Source organism: Athene cunicularia (assembly GCF_003259725.1).
Source record: "Athene cunicularia isolate RWA chromosome Z unlocalized genomic scaffold, athCun1 chrZ_part2, whole genome shotgun sequence".
NCBI classification, from domain to species: Eukaryota; Metazoa; Chordata; class Aves; order Strigiformes; family Strigidae; genus Athene; species Athene cunicularia.
Genome location: NW_020799143.1, coordinates 8414450 through 8434183, shown reverse-complemented (window position 1 = coordinate 8434183; position 19734 = coordinate 8414450). Strand labels below are relative to the sequence as shown.

General features: G+C 35.7%; 1 protein-coding gene across 1 annotated transcript in view; it reads right to left on the bottom strand.

Annotated features, from left to right (window-relative positions):
- The window catches only part of AUH (AU RNA binding methylglutaconyl-CoA hydratase), a 110914-nt gene that overhangs the window by 70112 nt on the left and 21068 nt on the right, over nucleotides 1-19734 (bottom strand). The window contains exon 4 of the mRNA XM_026866030.1: nucleotides 13375-13461. Coding sequence (XP_026721831.1) covers nucleotides 13375-13461 — 87 coding nt within the window. The remainder of the gene's footprint in view (nucleotides 1-13374; nucleotides 13462-19734) is intronic.

Below are 19734 nucleotides of genomic sequence, written 5' to 3'. Positions count from 1 at the left end.
ATCTGATATGGGTTAATCAATGTGCAATCATGAGCTGCACAGTGAAGTCAACAAAAAGAAATATATATATATAAGGAAACAAAATAAGTAAACTAGTGTACAACACACAGACAAATGTAGACCGTATACATAGATTATTGTTGTTAATAGATAAAAAAGGACTAGGTAACAAGCAGCATTAAACTGCACTGAACTACTGTAATACATATGTATACTGTGTGTAATATGAACACTAAAGAATAAGCCAGTTCATATAATCAATTCATAAAGGATTACTTCACACATCTACCGTACTGTAAAACATGATGCTTATTCTGTAGATACACTTCCATTCTGCATGTAAAATAAGTGTCCCAAGCATAGGTCAATACTCATGTCCTAATAAAACATCAATGCTTAATGGTACTACAGAAAAGGAAGGTTCCAAGTATATAAAGAAAAAGAAGGGCCTCTGCAACACTGCCAGACATAAAACAAAAATGCTTTTCTCTATTTGAGATCACAGGACTATAAACACATTTTGGACTACCTGAAGAGGAGACAAACATGAACAAGCAGATCAAAATAATTTTTATGTATTTATTTGAGGAATAATCTGTTAGGACAGAAGGCAATACAGCCTGTATAAAAGTATGTTTATTGGCCACTGAAGACATGATACAGGTGTAGTGACCAAAAGGTAAACTGAAGAACTAAGATATTAATGACATGAAAAACACTTCAATAAGAAAACCCAAACATAACACGATACAGCTAATTAAGTCAAATAAACCCATTAAAAAAAATCAAACAGAAGTTAGAAAGTTCAATATACAGCAATATAAAGAAATCGGTTTCCTACTCTGTACTAACTGTGGATCTTCAGCATAACCATGAATACATTCCTGGTAAATATATATGTTACGTGTAGTTTTCGATTAGGCTGACTAGGTGCACTTTGTAGTCTTGGAATGCCTCCTACTTTACCGTGACTCTCCATTACTGAAAGACATTAAGACTAGAGTAAGTTAAACTCTCCCAGAATTTTGTCACCAGTACAGATGTCACATGAGGAGGACTTTGCATTTAAGCACATAAAAACACATGTAATTTGTGGGAAGTAATCACAAGGAATCACAAGGAATCACAATTGTTTTGAACAAGGTAATTGTTATTTCATCTTTCAGTGACTTTCCACAGAATGTCCACTGCTGGTGACTAACAAGGGATTTTCTTTCCACTCAGAGATGATTATATGACAAATGAAAGATCAACATACAAATGCAGGCAACAGGTCTGGAGGATTCAGCCAAGAGTCTCAGATGTGTGTCACAAAGCCCACACTGCTGATTCATATATTGCAGACACTGACATTCCCCAAATAGAAAGCAGAAGTAGCCTGGATTCTATTGACCTGAATCATTGTCCTGGTTCAGCTAGGATAGGGTTAAGTTTCCCCAGAAGAGAAGGGGGAAGGGATCACCAACAGGGTTATTCATACCATGCTGACCTCAGGTCCGGACTCAGCAGCGCGGGAACTTTTTCCTTTGTAGCTTTGGTGGCAGGGAGCACACGGCGGGTTTGTTCCGTAACCATTGCAATATTTCTCTCTATATCTTTTGTCTTGTTCACTGTTATTGCTGTTTATTGTTGTTACCACTGTCACTGTTGTTGTTCAGATTGTTTTATCACACTGTTGTATTAAATTTCTTCTTATTTTAACCCGGGGTTTGTGCCTCACTGCCAGCCTGACCAGCTGAGGGTGGGGGAGGGGCAACGGCAACGTGGTCTCCAGTCCCAGCAGGGCTTAAACCAACACAATCATATGTGACTATTTAGTCCTCTGACTAATTAATTTTCAAAGTTCTTATAATTACAGATATGTAAGATAAAAGTCTGAGACTAAACTGAATTACAGTTGTTACTTTCTTAGTAACTTTTAAAGCAGCTTTTTTCTATCCCTGCACAACCCCACTTTCTCACTATTAACAGACAATTAAATGGTCTGATCAACTACGAAAAATCTACGTTCTGCAGGTATTGAGAAATAAAGAAGAAGTATAAAGAATAAATAAATACAGTTAAAAAAGGCAACAATTTATATTTTAAAGTAGTCTTGCCTTTAAACAACATACATACATACAGCAGATTTTACATAATAGGCAATAAATACATTCTTTAGACTGTCCAGGGCTCAAGGGAAGAACTATCACTATTACTAGTCCCTTACTGGGAGTTCCTGAAATGGGTAGAGGAAGAATAATATGGTTATACAGAATTCCAGACTGTGATTTGTGTTCCTGGTCAGCCTACATCAACTTGTCCAGACTGATTAACTTAAAATACATGGCACCCAGAAAAAGAGTTACTCATTTACAATACATGAAATCCAAAGAGACTGATCTTCTAAGAGCGTCTTCCTTGCTTGCTAAGTAAGTTTACAGCTCTAGTATTTTCTGTTAACAACTGACCGCATATTCATACAAAAGAAGACACACTCTCAAGCTAGGCACAAAATTCTGAGATCTAGACTGTCCACATGCCAACAATCTTTCTATGAGAACCATATATTTCAGAGCTTGACAGCAGTTTCAAACAATCAACCTGAAGAACACCGGTAGTATTCCTTCTTATAGCTAGGATACAGGAGTCAACATTAAGGAACTGGAAGTCCAGAAGACTTAGAATCCAGTTTCTCTTAAAGTAAAAGGTCTGCACCGTTACTGCAGCAACAGCTGCAGTTCATGATTCTCATGAATGAGAAACTCCACTGAAGCCCATTCAATCCCTAACAATGCATAAATTGTGTATGGTCCCTTAGACATAATTAACTTCCATTTCTGAAGTACTCTTTTACAGATTAGGACAAATATTTTCAATTCAACTAACCACAGCATTCAGAATTTGGTATTTAGGAACATTCAAATGAAGCCACACTTTAAAGCATGACTCTTCAAGCATTTGATCTGAAAGACAGTCACCTTAACTTCCCTTGCTATTCCTCTAATGTCCTCCTATAAGTGGACAATGTTGAAAAAAGTCCTTATTGTTCATCTCTCTTACTTCCGTGACCTCTGGCAATCAATCTTTGGTAAGAACATTCAGATGTAAATCAGAAGCTAGTTACTACCTCTAGCACCTACTGAACCAGATTCATAAGCCTGACTTGTCTTTATCAACAGACAGACAGACAATGGTCTAAGAAGAATTCTTGTTTTCCAGTACTGACTGAAAAGAAAGTAGTTGAAGTACTCTCCTCAAAAACTGTAAGCCTCCAACTAAGATAGAAGCAGCAAGAGAATTCAAATTTACATGACAGCACAGCTGAGTTCCCAAAGAATGGAAAACTACTTATTCCACATGTTCATTTCTGATTATTTGACAAATAAGGTTGATCAGTGCACACCATACTAGGAAAGAAACTTCAAGGGGCATTTATAGCTGCTCTTTTTTTCCTTTTGAACAATGGATTTCATAAAACATAAAGCAAGGACGATTAAATGTCTAAAAATATCCTTCATACTCTATTACATGGATTACTGGAGGAAAATATGCTATAAATTGAGTGATATATAAAAAGTTCCACAATTCATTATCTAACTAAAGCAGATTGAGAAAGCATGGAAAGTATCTGTCTACATAGGCCTGCGGCACATGCAGAACACAGAACGGTTGTGGCTGAAGGAGCCCTCTGGAGGTCACCTTGTCCAACCCCTCTGCTCAAGTCAGTGTCACCTGGAGTAGGCTCCAGGGAGACTCCACCACCTCCTTCGGTAACCTGTGCCAGTCTCGGTCACCCTCACAATAAGTAAGTGTTTCCTGATGTTCAGGAGGAATCTGACGTGTTTCAGTTTGTGTCCGTTGCCTCTGGTCCTGTCACCAGACACCCTCCTCTTTAGGTATTTATATATATTGATGAAATCACCTCCTGTCCCTTCTCTTCGCCATGCTGAACAGTCCCAGCTTGCTCAACCTTCCCTCACAGGAGAGATGCTCCAGTCCATTCAATACACTGATGGCCCTTCACAGGACTCTTTCCAGTAGCCCCATCTCTCGTACTGGGGAGCCCAGAACTGGGCACAGTACTCCAGCAGTGACCTCACCAGTGCTGAGGAGCAGGGAAGGACCACCTCTCTCTGCCTACTAGAAACACTCCTCCTAATGCAGACCAGGATACCATTAGCCTCTTTTGAGACAAGAGCACAGTGCGGTCTCATGTTCAATTTAGGCGTCCACCAGGACCCACAGAGTGTTTTCTGCAAAGCTGCTTTCCAACCCATTAGCCCCCAGCATGTATTGGTGCATGGGGTTGTTTCTCCCCAGGTGCAGGACTCTGCACTTTCCTTTGTTGAACTTCGTGAAGTTCCTGTCAGCATATTTCTTCAGCTGTCTGAGGTCCCTCTGAATGATGGTACAACACTCTGGTGCATCAGCCACTCCTACCGTTTTTATATCATCAGCAAACTTGCTGAGGGTACACTCTGTCCCATGATCCAGATCATTAATGATGTTGAACAGGACTGAACCCAGTAATGGCCCCATGGGTACACACTGCCAGCTATTGGCTTCCAAGTAGACTTTATGCTGCTGATGACCAGTCTCTGGACACATCCGTTCAGCCAATTTTCAATCCACTTCACTAACTGCTTATCCAATCCATACTCATCAGATACTCTGTGAGAATCTCAGACAGACTATTGCACAATGTCAAAAGACTTACTGAAGTCAAGGTAGACAATATTCACTGCTCTTCCATCACCTACCAAACTAGTCATTTCATCATAGGTTATAAGGCTGGTAAAACATGATTGCCCTTTTGTCAATCCAGGTTGACTACACCTCATGACTTTCTTGTCCTTCACGTGCCCAGAAGTGGTTTCCAGGATTAGTTGTTCCAGCACCTTCCCAAGGATAAATTCTAATTTACAAATAAGAAGGCTCCCTCTTGGTTTCTTGGCATGTTTACTGCAAAGTAGTAACAATAATGGAGGCCTCAAATTAACAAAAATAACAGTCACATGACCCAAAAATGTCTGAACACAATGAAATACATATTTGTAGATTCCACAACTGATGTGTCAGTCATGAGGAAAGCAAGAAAGAACAAATAAAAGACATAATAAAGTGAAAATGTCAAATCAAGAATTATAGATTTTGGGGTTATTATTACAAAACAACATACTTACTTACATCTTATTTATCTTCAGTGAATATTTCAACTAACAATAGCTTAAAATCACATAATACTACAAGTCTATGGGCTGATTCCTATACCAACAATGTTGAAAGAAAAGTTCAAGATATATGACTTTACAGAGCTTCGTTACTAACCACAATCTGAAAGTTTTCTGGTTACAAGTTAAGAAAGAAGTCTTCAAAAGGCCACAAATGTAAATAGGAAGTTTGAATCAGCATTATATGTTATTTAAAATTACCTGCTAGCTTGCTATAATAACCAGGAATGGATTTTTAATTTGGTTTTAAAATAATTAAGTTTATACCTAAATATTAGTATGTGTAATTCCAAATAGACTTCCACCTGTTCACTACCCAGATTTTTGATCTCTCTTGGTGGTTCTGTTCTTGAGTGTAAAATTAATTTTTTCCTTTCAGAAAATAAAAGGATATAAATTATGCCCCTTAAGTGGCAAGTAGAGGCAGTCCCTGGGCAATTATGATAACTGAAATATACTTTATATTAGGAACATTTTAATCACAAAATTACACTTTCACAAAAGTTAATTTATATCATTGAAAATCAGAAAAATAATTGCAACACAATGCTATTTCTTGATTTTATCTTTTGAGATCTTTTTCTAATAACAATATTAAAATTAAGATGGCATACAAGTTTTGCATTTAAGAGCAATGTCAGTTGTGTTTAAGGCACTTGCCTTGCCTTGTAAAATCTGCTATCAAGTCAGTGACTACACAGTTTGTTTGCATTCATCAAAAAAAGGCTTTTCTATGGGGAAAAAAAACTAATAGAAACCAAATACTTCAAGAACTTTCATCCATTCTATAACACTATGAAAACCAACCAATGTATGTAGAAACACACAAAAGTGGTTAAGACAGACTGTCAAATCTTCCTGTATGAATTTTAATGCAAAGACTGGTTAAACCATTTTTGTGCAAGGCAAGCAATTAAATGCTACAAAGCTTTACCTGTCCTAACTGGAAAAAGAATGAAAAAGTGATTACTCGAAGTACCTTCTATATTTACATATGCTTTAAAAATATCTCCATCTGCAAAAACGTGACCACACTTCAGTCTGAATGGTCTACATGTGCATTTGGATACACACAATTCTTTCCCATGCACTTCTAGTTACAACTGTGAAAGGCTTTCAGCTACCCTCTCATTCCTGTGTTTCAGATAGGAAGCTTAATAGACTGCCATTGTTGATATATTTATTTGAACATTATTATCTTTGCTTTAATACCTTTAAAGTTCAAGCAGGCAATCGGTAGCAAAAGGGAGCTGCACCAAAAAAACCTTTTCAGTACTTGTAAAGAAATTTTGCTTCTTAATGAAAGTGGTTACTACACATTGCTTACAGTTGGTTTTTAAGTAAAATATATTAGTAAAGTTTATCTTCCCTTTATTATGACAGTAGCTAAAGGGTTTTCTTAAAGCACCTCCCTCAACCCCATTAATTTCCTGGTTTCTTCCACTGATCACTCACTCTTATAAATGACCTAGAAAAAATGTTTTTGAATTGACAAAAAAATATTTAATACAGGAATATTGTGTTCTTCATTTTAAAAATTTTCTATTTGGCACTTCATGACTGACAGTTAATAACGACAGTGTGTTGTTATTCTTGACAATAGAAGCAAAAGCTGGAGAACTAATGAGAATGAAAGATGTGCTTTAATCAAACACTTAGGTACAGTCTTCTGTAGTCTACTCTTCCAAGATTGTCTTTTTGTACTATATAAAATAGTTTGGATATTTCATTCATCTTCGGGGATACACTTCAGTTTGATAAACAGATTCCTCAGTTTCTTCATATTTACTGATGTTTCTTCTTGTAATCTCACTCTGCCCTCAGTAAAACAATAATGAAGTAAACGCTGTATGACAGAATCTATTTTCTGTGCAAATGAAGGAAAGCTCTGGATAGAAGAAAAATGAAAATTATTTCTTATCGTTACTAAGTACACTTAAGAACTTACTACTCACACAAATAGCATAGCACATATTCAAGCACTGAATTTACAAAACAAAACAATAAATTATTTCAGTTACATTTTCACATTCTATTTATATGTAAGTTTTTTTCTTTTCTTAGCACACAAAATTCAAACAACAGCACAATTATAATCCCTAATGGGACAATCCAATAGATAAGTTTTTCATTTTTTTATTGTATATTTGTTTGATTTACAGTAGGAAGATAACATACTCTAGTATCAGCAGCATTCTTGTTTGACACAATACAAACTCCCATCAACTCTGATCATTTTAGTTGAACATTTCTAGACTTTTTCTCCTGTATCTCTTTTCAGCAGTATTCCATATACCTATATTCCCCAGTCTCTATTGCTAAAACATCTTTATTTCAAAATTAGCTTAATATATTAAGTAATAGTTTCAGTCAGCTCATTCACTGAATACTGTAGAGGAAACACTCCCTAAGCATAATTTTTTTTTTTACTAAACTAGCTCAGTAATATCACCAAAGCAATATATACATATATATGCATATATTGCCTATATCTAGGCAAAAGCCATGTTCAATACAAGATTTGAACATGCTGTTCAAATGGTCAAAGCCTAATGCTGGGCCCAAGCGATGAGTTTAGGATTTCTTCAATAGAAAAGCAACATAATACTTCCGGTACCATGACAGCAGTCACTGCCCTTTGGATACCAGTTGGTTCTAGGAACAGAGCCAGAGTGAGACAGGCAAAGCAAAAGAGCCAACAAACTATTCCTTCTCATTCGGGAATTTAAACATGCAATTTCAAACCTGAACAAGGCGAGGAAAGGGTAGAGTTCCCAACACATCAAACATGCACAATGTGAGTCCCTAGAGAGGGATCAGAAGCCTTGGACAGCAAATCATAATGGAAGCCTGTTTTAACAGTCAATGTGCAAACTGGCTGTGTTGATCTTAATAAACCGTTTGAGCAGGTACCAACCTTCTTTTGGTACAGTTACTTTTTGCAGGAGGAAAATGAAAAAGCTATGTCCAGAGCACAGACTCTTTTCCTCATAGAACAGCATTCAGAATTACTACCAGAAGGAAAACTAAACTACAACTGAGGCTATGTTAATTTTGTCAAGGCTGTAGAGCAGTGCCAGGGATCAAGCAATGAATCAGCAATGCAAAGCCACCTCCTTCCTTAATCTTCAGATCTATAAGGAAGGACAATCAGCTCATCCTAGCATTCAGGTTTGCCTGTTTCTGCATCCTTTTTTTTATAGCGGTTTTAAAAAGTTACTATTATGAGCGAAAGAGTATATTAGTAAGTGTGGAAGTAATGCTGTCATGTAAATAACTAATAAATATCTTGGAGATAAATTTAATGTTGCATTCATTGCCTCTATAATGGTACAGAGTTTAGCATTGTGTTTTTTAATTAAAAACAATCCAATGCAATTTGACAAAAACGATCATTTTAGCTCTGCAAGGACAGTACTGTCTATTTAGGAAACAGACAATACTTAGTGAAAGGGTATCTTAAATTAATTCAATGTTAAGAGAAGCAGTAAATCTACTACTGGAAAACAACGAAGAGCTCAGGAACACGTTCAGAATGCTAGCAGTCTTGGACTGTATTAGCTGTGCTCTACACTTAACCAAACAGGCAACAAACAATGTAACAGAGCAAGAGAAATACTGGGCCAATGTTTCCCTTTCACAGTGTCAGCAGCACAAGGAGACCATGATGCCAAGGATGACTGATAAGCATGACACTGCTAGCTGTAAAGTTGCCCTTTTTCAAATTTGATAGCTACCTGTAATATTTCATTCAGCTTCCCAGTGAATCCTTTTTCAAGTTATAGCCTACATCTGCTCTAAACTAAGAGAAAAATCCACAGTTCTCACTGGATTTCCAAACTAGAGTACTCTTTGCTGTTCAGATTTACCTCCAGCAAACACAGATGGATTCTGTCAATGGTTACATAGGCAGTCACTTCTCAGAATAGCTGAGAAGCTGTTGTTCAACTGGAATAGTTAACAGAATCAACTCTGAAGTGTTCATTACTAAACCAGGACTTTTAACATCAAACAAAGCTACACAGAAGCCCCAGAAACTCAGTAAAATAAGGCGCTGCACTGACCTCATCAATGATCATTCTTGCCTATTTTTTAGAGTTTACAATGGGAAGGTGGGGTAGCAGTTAGCAGACCAAAAATTAAGTGAAACTTGTATAATAGCAATTCCACTTTGGGGACTTCTGAGATGAAGTTTTGACATCTTGCATCCAAAACCAAGCTGCAGCATATAATATGGTACAACCTAAGAATTTCCAAGGATGCATGATCTTTGTAAGTCAAAAAAGCAACTTTTTGGAGAAGATTAATTACAGCACTCTTTCAAGTAAATTAAAAATTTGGTGATGACTCAGTGAAGCCAGAATGACAGAAAATTGCTAAAGAGGATTTTAAAAATTAACCAAGAAAGTCAGTCCCCAATTTTTTTTCACTATTTGTAGGATTGAGGTACTTATGACTCTGTTCCTTGGAAAAGCTTTGCTAACCAATGCTGTTTCGCACTTATTAGAGGTTGGGACCAAACATCACTCTGAGTAATTACAAGTATTTGCCAAGTTCTAATTCTTTCTGCAGCTTCACCTTTTCTTTCTCTTAAACAAGATACTTTTCTGGACGAGAGCGTTTATTGCATTCAGGTCCATACACAGCCTCAGTTTGTTTTGCAACTGAAATCCCAACAGATAACATATATACAATGGTAACATCACAGCCCAGACCCCACAGACAGTATAATGAACATGAACTTAATGGGAGTCAAACCATAAAATGTATGTTGAATATTTTTCTCCCCAAAGCATCAAAAACACAGCTTCTGTGAGTCAGTAACATTTGATTTCATTTAGTCAGGCCTGTTTTGTTGTGCATAGTTGCAACACATCTATTAGTGCTCTTCTCTTCTATATTTTGATGATAAAGCCAGCCTTCCATAAGTAACAAAGAGCCTCAAGGCAGAATATAGTAATGGACAAGTAATCTTACAATTCTTACTATTATAAATAGATAGATAGATTGAAAGATTGATAAATAAATAAAGCAAGCCCCAAACAAACACCCACAATTCTGGTATAATTTTAGCAAAAGCAATTACTGCTAAAAATAGAGGCAGTTTTGATTTTTTTCTCCCCTCAGTTTAAAGCTCTAAGCACTGCAACTAAAGACTCAGTACAATTTTTTCAGCTCTTTTTTTAAGTGCTTATTTTTATACCAAGTGATATTTACTGCAGTCTTAATACTTCACCCAAATTTAGCAAGAAGTTATAAACCCATGCCATAAAAACAAGAGCAGTATGCTTTTAATTTCCAGAAAATTCTCTTCTGTAGCTGTATTCCAAAATGATACTACAGCTTTTTATAAAACCACTAGCGTAAGGATTTTAAATGTAATGCAATTGACAGGAACTAAAGAAAGCCAAAGCATATCAATTCTAAAAAGCTAAGTTCGCCCAGCTGTTCAAGATGTAATTAACCTTTTGTGTATTTTGTTTAGAAAGATAACTTAGTGGTTTTCTTTCTGAAAATATTGTTAAAAAGAAGCCTCTCCTTACTAGGTCACACATCTGAACACAAACACAATTACCAAAACACGACCTATTTCTGAAAAGCAAAAAGTAGAACACATTTTAAATGAGATTACAGTATTAAAACTGGATAGAAAAATAACAAAGTGGGAGATTGGAAATATTGTTCCCTGGCTATACAGCATTCTGCAGTGGCAAATAACAATTTGAAAATTGTATCGCCTCTTTAACCATCTCACAACATTCTGGTTGCTGCTAGGCAGGAAAAAGATTATTATTTTCAATATACAGATTCATTGCAGTAATCAAACACAGTGTCCCACTAGTTCTACAAAAGTTATGTTCTGTAATGCCAGATCACTTCTTCAGAAGAAAAAAAGAACTGAAAACCTCTGACCTGCTACAAAATTCATGTTCACTTCTATTCATCACACAACATTATGTTTTGTGCACCCATCTAATCTCCTTTATAAAATCCACTTTTTTTATATTCTCTACCATTTCCTGATGTAGTGAACCACATTTTAAATTGCTCTGCAAAGACCCTTCAGAATAATGTCAGATTCATCCTATAAATACATCTACTGTTGGCATAATGTATATGTTGTGGGAATACATCATGTGATTGAAAAATAAAAGCTACTTCATGTAGTATGAATGTCCAAACATTCATGATATGAAAACCGACCAATAACATTAGGAGTCATATCTCAATATTATTCTCTAATCCTGTAAAAAAACCTTTCAATAAATTAACTGGGAGAAGGCCAGATATCATGTAACCATTAAAGAATCTTCTAGTGACTATGTAGTTTAGTGTTTTAAAGCAGAAATGACAAAATGGGGGGAAGGGGGGGGAGGAAGTAAGGAGTGAGGAAAGGGGGGAGGGAGAAGTGGGAGAAAGAGGGGAAGAAGGGGTAGGGGAGAGACACACTCAGCAAAAGTTTTGTAACAATATTGGGTAAGGGCTATGTTCAAATTTGTTCTCTTTTCCAGCCTGCAGTGTGTCTAATTGTCGTTACTACCTTTTCTCACAAACCCTCCTATCTAGGTACTTTACAATGACCTTCATTCTCAAACATTAATTCCACTTACAATTTCATGCTTCTTCTTTGAGAAAGAGACTAGAGATCAATGAATGAAAGCACTCATACAGGTTTCCTAAACTTCAAGTAATTCACTGTTAGCATAATGATTCACTGTAAACCTTTTAGATAACATTGAAAATTTGCTTACGTATTCAGTAATTAAACATTCTCACAGGAACCTTAATGAAGCTGAAGACACTCAAACATTTGTCTTAAAGTCTTTTCAACTCTGAAGCAAAACAAAGTATCAAGTCACTGTGTACATTTTCCAGTCATTCAGTGCAGAAAGCTGAATTCAAACACTTCTTTAGACTTTAGGAATTTTCTCACTTAAAAAATTTAAAATAATCTATTTTTTTAAAAAAAAAACTATTTCCCAATCATAGGAAAATCTTTAAACCAGTTGCCTGTATTTAAACATTATAGCAGCTCAGAAAGTGTTTCCAGTAACTTCAGTCCAAGAAAGGCTAATAAAATATTACTTGAGCTAAGGAAGCCTCCCAAAAATCTTACTAAGTAACTAAATGGAACAACTTGCCTCTCAGCATTCCAATGAAAGGACAAATGCCAGGATGAAATACAGTATCAGCTGCAGGAAATAATGATTTATTTGCTTATAGATTTTTACTTATTTTATTTATTTAAAGAGCCTGGAAGATCTGCTTCATTTCAAAGACAAGACATTAATTCAATGACACAAGTACCTCCATGAACTACCTAATCAATGGCTCATTTTTCAGTAGTTTGTCATTTACCTGCAAAAACATCCTGGTTTCCATTCATGACATTCTGCCAAACCAAGATCTGACTCACTGTTATTAAGGTAATGCACCTAAACACATTCTCTCAGAAATTAGTTCTGTGACAAAATTTCAAGTGACAAAATATGTTGTGTATATAAATCAAATGTGTAAAATTAGTTGCTTCAAACTTGGTACGCTTCTCTTTTTCATAAAACATATAGGTACGAAAAACAATTACATTAAAACTGATTAGCAAAGAAGTAGAAACATATGATTTGATGGTGAATTCATAATAAAAAAATTTACAGAAAAATTACTATGCTTAAAAGCTGGTTCGATGCAATTAAAATCCCAAACTATTAACAGGTTTTACTACACCAGAACAAGTGCATATTAAACAAAATTTTGGAAGGCCTTAGTAAGCTAACCTACTATCAACAGCTGATGTTTAACATGTTTCTAAAATGTATTAAAGGCTGTATTAATTATACTGACCACAATCCTTTATAGTAAAAAATTAATTCTAAGGTACTTGGATGTCACTCAACAATCCATCCTTTATGAAAACAACAGCGCAAATCACCTCAATTTCAGTTAAGATTCAGCTTCTCCTAGCATTCTAAAAAAAAAGTCCAACTTGATTGGAAACATTTTAAAAGAAGTAATGCACTGTGATTTGTATTTATCAATATAAATAGTTGTGGATGTCCTACTACCTTTCAAGAATTAACCATACACATTTATGTCATCCCTCTAATCTAACCCTTCTCAGGTTACAGTTAAAACAACATTGTTCAAGGGGGAGGTTACATACCCATTTCATTAACAGTTGCTCTTGCTTTTGAGACGAAAGAACTAACTTCACTTGAGTGCATTTTTGCTCTTTCTTTAAGGTCAGCACCTGTAAGTGACATTCCACATACATGTTAGCAAGCTATATACAGTACTGTAAATACATTTTGAAAAGTAAAATATTCCTGTATTTAAAAAAAAATAAAGTCTACTTTGGGATAAGGACAGTTCAAATTGGTCATACTCATTTTCCACAGATTTCAAGGAAAACATGGACTATTTATCAAAAAAAAGAAAAGAAACTGAAAAAAACCCAAACAAACAAAAAATCAAATTACCCACCACCAGATTTTCACTAAGTATATTCTTCCCAGTGACATTTCTTCTCACGTTAAAGTAGTTTATGACCAACAGCATTTATGCTAATGTTTGATCTGACATACACTTTTATTTTCCAAACTGTGTCACAAAGTCTGATAAATATGTGTTTTTCTTGTTGTGCCCTTATTATTCTTTTATTGGTAGATCATAAAATATCTAGGGTGCATGGTTTTACATTAACAGACTCTATCTAAATAAAAAATTCTACAGTGGACCTAGTACCATTTTTCAACTCACTTTACTGAAATACATTTTTGAATAAGCTACATACCATATTTTTTGTTCTTCAAAAAAAAACCTAAAACATGAAATCTTTAATCTATTTCTTCATGAATATATGAAAGTAATTCTTTCTAAAAAGCACACTGTAACTAGATGGTTACAAAAATGTGTATTTAAAAATTCTCTGATATGCAAACCTGACATTTCCTCTCATGAATGTGTAAATAAAAAGAGAAACAGTAATAATAACAGCTAAATACAAAGTAAAACAGGAAGTCTATGCTTCTTATAGAGGAAGAATACATGAAAAACAAAATCTGCATACACACATTTATTCTCCAAAGAAGCGCAACATGTCCACTGCAACTTAGTGCATATTTTTTCCATGTGTTAAAAGTGAATCTATTTAGTCTCTTGGCATATGTCTGAAAAGGCTAAACAAGGCACATAACAAAAGCAAAAACAGTTTTATATTTCTCTATGCTGTGAATCAAATTATCACCCATTCAGAAAAATGCACCAGACTCAGATTAAGTTAGGACCGTAACTCTGAATTTTAAATAAAGCAGTCAGAGGATTCCCCTTTTACCTTTCTGGACTTAACTCATGCTAGACCCTCTTGATCAAACAGTTTTAGAGATACTTTTGTTGACAGCATTAGTTGACATTCATAACTCCAGTCTAGCTCTGAAAATCACTATCTCAAACTAACATTTTCTGACAGACATACAGCTGCTGTTTTAAGGTGACATGCCCAATAAAGCAGCTCTACAACTCCCCTCTATCTCCATCATAGCAAAGCTCCTCAGTTCCCTAAGACTTCTGTTCTCCTATGTCTGTCAATATAAAAACAATGAAGCATCAGTCTTGACTGCATTTGCATGTTTCCCACTAAATAACATCAAGTTTAATTTTACACTGACACCTTGATAAAAGCTTCCAAACAACCTTCTAGGGTATGCCCCAACTGAAGACAGTACCACAGGCCAGGCAGGAGCAGGCAGTATAAAACAGGAATCACTGTGGTCAAGCCTGCACTACAGCAAAATTGCAATTGCTACATAAGTAATTCACAACCAGTGCATACAGAAATTTTGCCAGGAACCTGAAAAGCAAACAATTTTTGCGTCCATAAATCTGGATATAACTCTAAATCATATAAAACTGCAAGGAACTTTCACAAATGCATTTATATATAGGGTTCTGTAGCTAAAAGGAGTTTTGTAAAACTTCATGACAAACCTGCTTTAAAACTTATATCAGCAAGTGTGCAAATTAAAAGATATCACTTCTGGGATCTCCAAATCACTGACTAGATAAGAACAAGAAACTGTGTGCTTTATGAACAAGAAAACTGTATGGCTGTGCAATCTGATTCAAAACTTCCACACCCTGAAATCCTACTCACTGGGCATACCTTTGAAAAGTATACAAAGAAAACTTTGAAAGACAAACACTGAACCTAAAAAATACTTCTAGTATTACTGCTAAGAAAATCTACACTCAAGATAAGACTAAGGCAATTTCAAAAAATGCACTAACTGCAGACTTATTCCTTCATTTAGAATATACATTTCTTTGATGAGATTTACAAAAATCTATTAAATTTTCAACAAAAAATTTTGCAAGAATGGACTAAACGGTAGATACCAATTTAAAATTAATTATTTTGAGTACTTTAAATAAATTTCTAGTCAATTGCTGATCTTAGTGCCTTAACCAACTTCTATAATCATACATTTCCATTTTTAAGTATTTCTCCCTCATAACTGTCAAGGAAATGGATAAGGTTCTTTTCCTAGCCCTTTCCTATTTTAGTCCTCCAAAGCATAATAATAGTAACTGAAGCTTTGTCAGGAAAAATACTTCTAGGCAGAAACCATTTGCTGCACTCCAACAGAACACGAGCCTTGGCATCCTCTGGTTCACAGGAGATGGAACTGCCACCAACTTAATACTTTTGTTCCTGTTCTAAGATTCAATCACTGATCAAAGAATTCTTGAAAAATTCCTTGACCTGTATAGTAGAAAACTGTTCACAGGTTCCTTTGAAATCTGTTCTCAAGTCAGAAGTAGGAAAGGTTAAGTTTCTGAAGACAGCCATGAAGGAGAGTGCAGGTTCAACCAGAGACTTCTGCTCTCTCAGCTATTGAAATCAAAGATCCTCCTCTCACACCAAGCTTCCTACTTTAAAGTATCTGAAAATAGTATTTGCTCAACTGCTGAGAGCAGGAAAGTAGCTAAGCTTTTCAAACCACAAAAACTCTCACAGAATGAACCTCTGCAACTTTCCCATGGGTCACAGCTGAAATCTGAAGACATGTTTGGCCTATCTGCTTCCCTACACCCACTTCAAACAGACTCCAGGGGCTGTACTGTGGGTCTGTGACTCCACACCATGCTGAACATAGGGCTCTCTAAGCCCTTCTACCCAGAGATGTAAGAAAGGGGGAACCTGAGATACCAGTGAGCTAAGGCAAACTAGCTGCTGCAGTTAGTATTTGATTGTACACTGTAATCATGTCCCCACATCCATCCAGTTTGTACTGAAGCACGAGTCATTGTTTTCTCCACATTACTTTTTCTGGTGTCTCAGTGCTTTGTCCCACTAATTGATTCTCATCCACACAGAAATGTAGCAAAACCCAATCAAAACTACTTGTGATTCTAGGGGTCATGCTCCCCAATTCTCACCCCTCTGCTCCCAGCACTTTATGAACTCCCTTTTAAAACTGCGGAGTGCCATGTTCAAATTACTAGCTATAGCACAGGACAAAAGCAAAGTCCAACAGTGAAAGACTACAGTGACAGTGGAATCAGCCACTTCCTCCTCCAGCTACATTAGGATTAAGACAGGTACTCTCCATTTGTGAATAAACTTCCTGAAACAGCTTAATTCACAGAAGCATCAATTCCAAATTTATGAAGCAAACTGGTAGGAGAGAACTTCCTTGAAGCCTTCCAATAAACAGTCCTGTTTGCAAAATACCAGCACAAACAGCAGTCTTTTGGAGGTCTGCTCAGAAGCAAGTACATAAACTGGTATTTGCAAATCAACCCTTGAAACTACTGTGAGGAAGATGCATGCTGTTCTGAATACTAGCTACACTTCTACTGGGGTTTGTCAATCCAAAAGATCTGATTGATTTTGACCCATCACTTTCTCTTTTCCCCCCTCCAATACTGGAAGAACATAAAAAAGTTAGGTTTTTTTACCTTATTTCCCATAAGTATAAAAATCCTGATGTAATCAATTAACTCTCTAAAGTTAGGTTTTTTTACCTTATTTCCCATAAGTATAAAAATCCTGATGTAATCAATTAACTCTCTTTGCGTGTTTTTAAACATTTGCCTACTCAGTGGTTGGCTGTTATACACTCAGTCTAGAGAGGTTTTGCAGCATGTTACTAACTTGCATTTCACAATGATGCCAGAGAAAATGTTTATTTGAGAATGCCAAAGGCAGTCCAGCAAGATAGGCATATTGCTATTATTCACCAGAATTCTTCCACCTACACATCTATATGACAAGGACGGCTATTTAACTGAGAGAACACACCAAAAGAAACCAGCCTTTACCGTGATTACTCTGACCCCAAGCCTCTTGCCTTATTTGGATATTTTCACACACTTTCTAAACAGAATTTATATACTGTTGAAAAGCTAAGAGTTGTGTTTGAAAAATCTGTTCCAACAGATTTGTATAAGCCTCACTTTCCAAATACCATAAATGCTTAGAAATTTTCGTGTACAGTACTGTTCTATACTATGCTTTTAACACACTTCCAAAACATACCACAAAAGCTGTAAAGTAAAAAGGCGTAAAATTTAATGGTTTATACATCATACTTAAAATTTTAACTTTACTCAATAAACACTTTCATTAAAAAAGTCTTTTTGAAATATGACACGTAAAAATTAAACAGTGAAGTTATTCTACCGAGTGTCAAAAAGTGCCCAAAGTACCCTTTCTCTGAGAAAAATTAGTGACACATGCACAGACATTTGAGGTAGAATGAAGTATTAAATTGTTACCGTTGCAATGTTATTTTGAGCGTGCCCTTTGATCTTGCTAAAGGCAGATCAAGCAATTTTGCCAGCACACCAAAACTTCAATAAGGAAGTGACATCTGGGAGTTTCAGAAGATACTCTTGCATACTCTGACCAACTCCTCTGCATCTTGTTGGCAAGAACTAGAAACACTGACAACTGCAAAGCACAGAGGCACCACCTATAATATGTCTAATAACCCAATGAAACAGGCTAAAGAATGTATGAAGGAAACTTACAAGGCTTTCAACTAGGAGAACAAAACACGAATGACCTCACCAGTTAAAAAGTTAAGAACTGCTATGTACCTGCAGCTTATTCCCACACAAACTAATTGAGCAGACTGTGAATTACTAATATCAATCTTCTCCATACAGAAAAATATACACTTAAGATACTGAACTAAAATAATGAAGCAAATGGCTAACTTTGACATACATTATAGATTAACTCATAACTACTACTAAAAAAACCCCACCTATTAGGGTACGTGCAAATAACTTTCCTCAAAGGCTGCTGTGTGCATCTCCTAGAGAAGCAACTTCAAATAATTCAAGTTTAGATGAAATAGTTAGCAGAACCCCAAATAAATTTTATGAGGTTAGAAATACCCCAAAAGGGAGCTGTACATACGTGTTTGAGGACAACCCTATAACATCTTAAATTCAAAAGATTTATCAATAATTTTGTCTCCAAATTTCCAGAAATTTCAGAAATAAAGCTTTTACACCCTGAAATCTCTTCAGCACAAATTAATTGCCAATTTTGAACAGAAACTGCAATATCTCAAGAAGTAAATAAATTCAGAGATAGTGTCAAGTCTACAGCTAGCAAAACCTTGTCTAAATAGAATTAGTATTTCTTAAAGGTATACACCATAGTAATAATTATCTTATTAATACTATTCTGCTGACAGATATATACTTCAGGTTGATATCCTTAAAAATCCTTTTAAAAAAACACAAAGACCTTATTTAAATTTGATGGTAATAATGTCAGCATGTAGATAAATGATTTTTATTTTGCTTTCAACTACCATTTTTCTCTATGTAAAGCTATACACTTTAAAAATAACAACAAAACGCAGTCAACCACTACTGAAATCTCTTGCCTGCGTGAAAGAAAAAACATTTTATGTTTTGCAGACAAAGTACTCATGCATTCCAGTAAGAATTCCATCAAACCTCCCAGCCCAGCCAGACCCAGGATACTCAGATCTCTACACACTAAAGTTACTACTGATTGTATTCTTGAATAAAAATTAGTCCAGTCTGATCAATTAAGAACAGACAGATGCTTCATAAATATTAACTATTCTGGATCATCTTTCACAAAGTAACAAAAAATATTATCACCTATTTGTTAGAATAATAGAAAAGTCTAGATTGCAAGTAATGTATGGAGACCACCTGGTCCAACCTTCTGCCAAAAGCATGGCCCTTGATTAGGTTACCCAGCGCCCTTTCAAGTCTTTAATAGTGCTGGCAAGGGAGATTACACCACTTCTGTAGGAAAACCATTCCTGTGTTTAATTCTTAATTAATGTTCTCACAATGAAGAATTTAACTGGATGAAATTCTCCTAAAGCAACTTGTGACCAATGACTCTTCTTCTGTCACTGTATACATCCTTGCAAATACTTTTCTCTGTATCTGGCAGGTACAGGAAGATGAGTTATCTCTGCCCCCTGAGCAATTTCCAACCCTCTAATCACCTTCTGTTACTAAA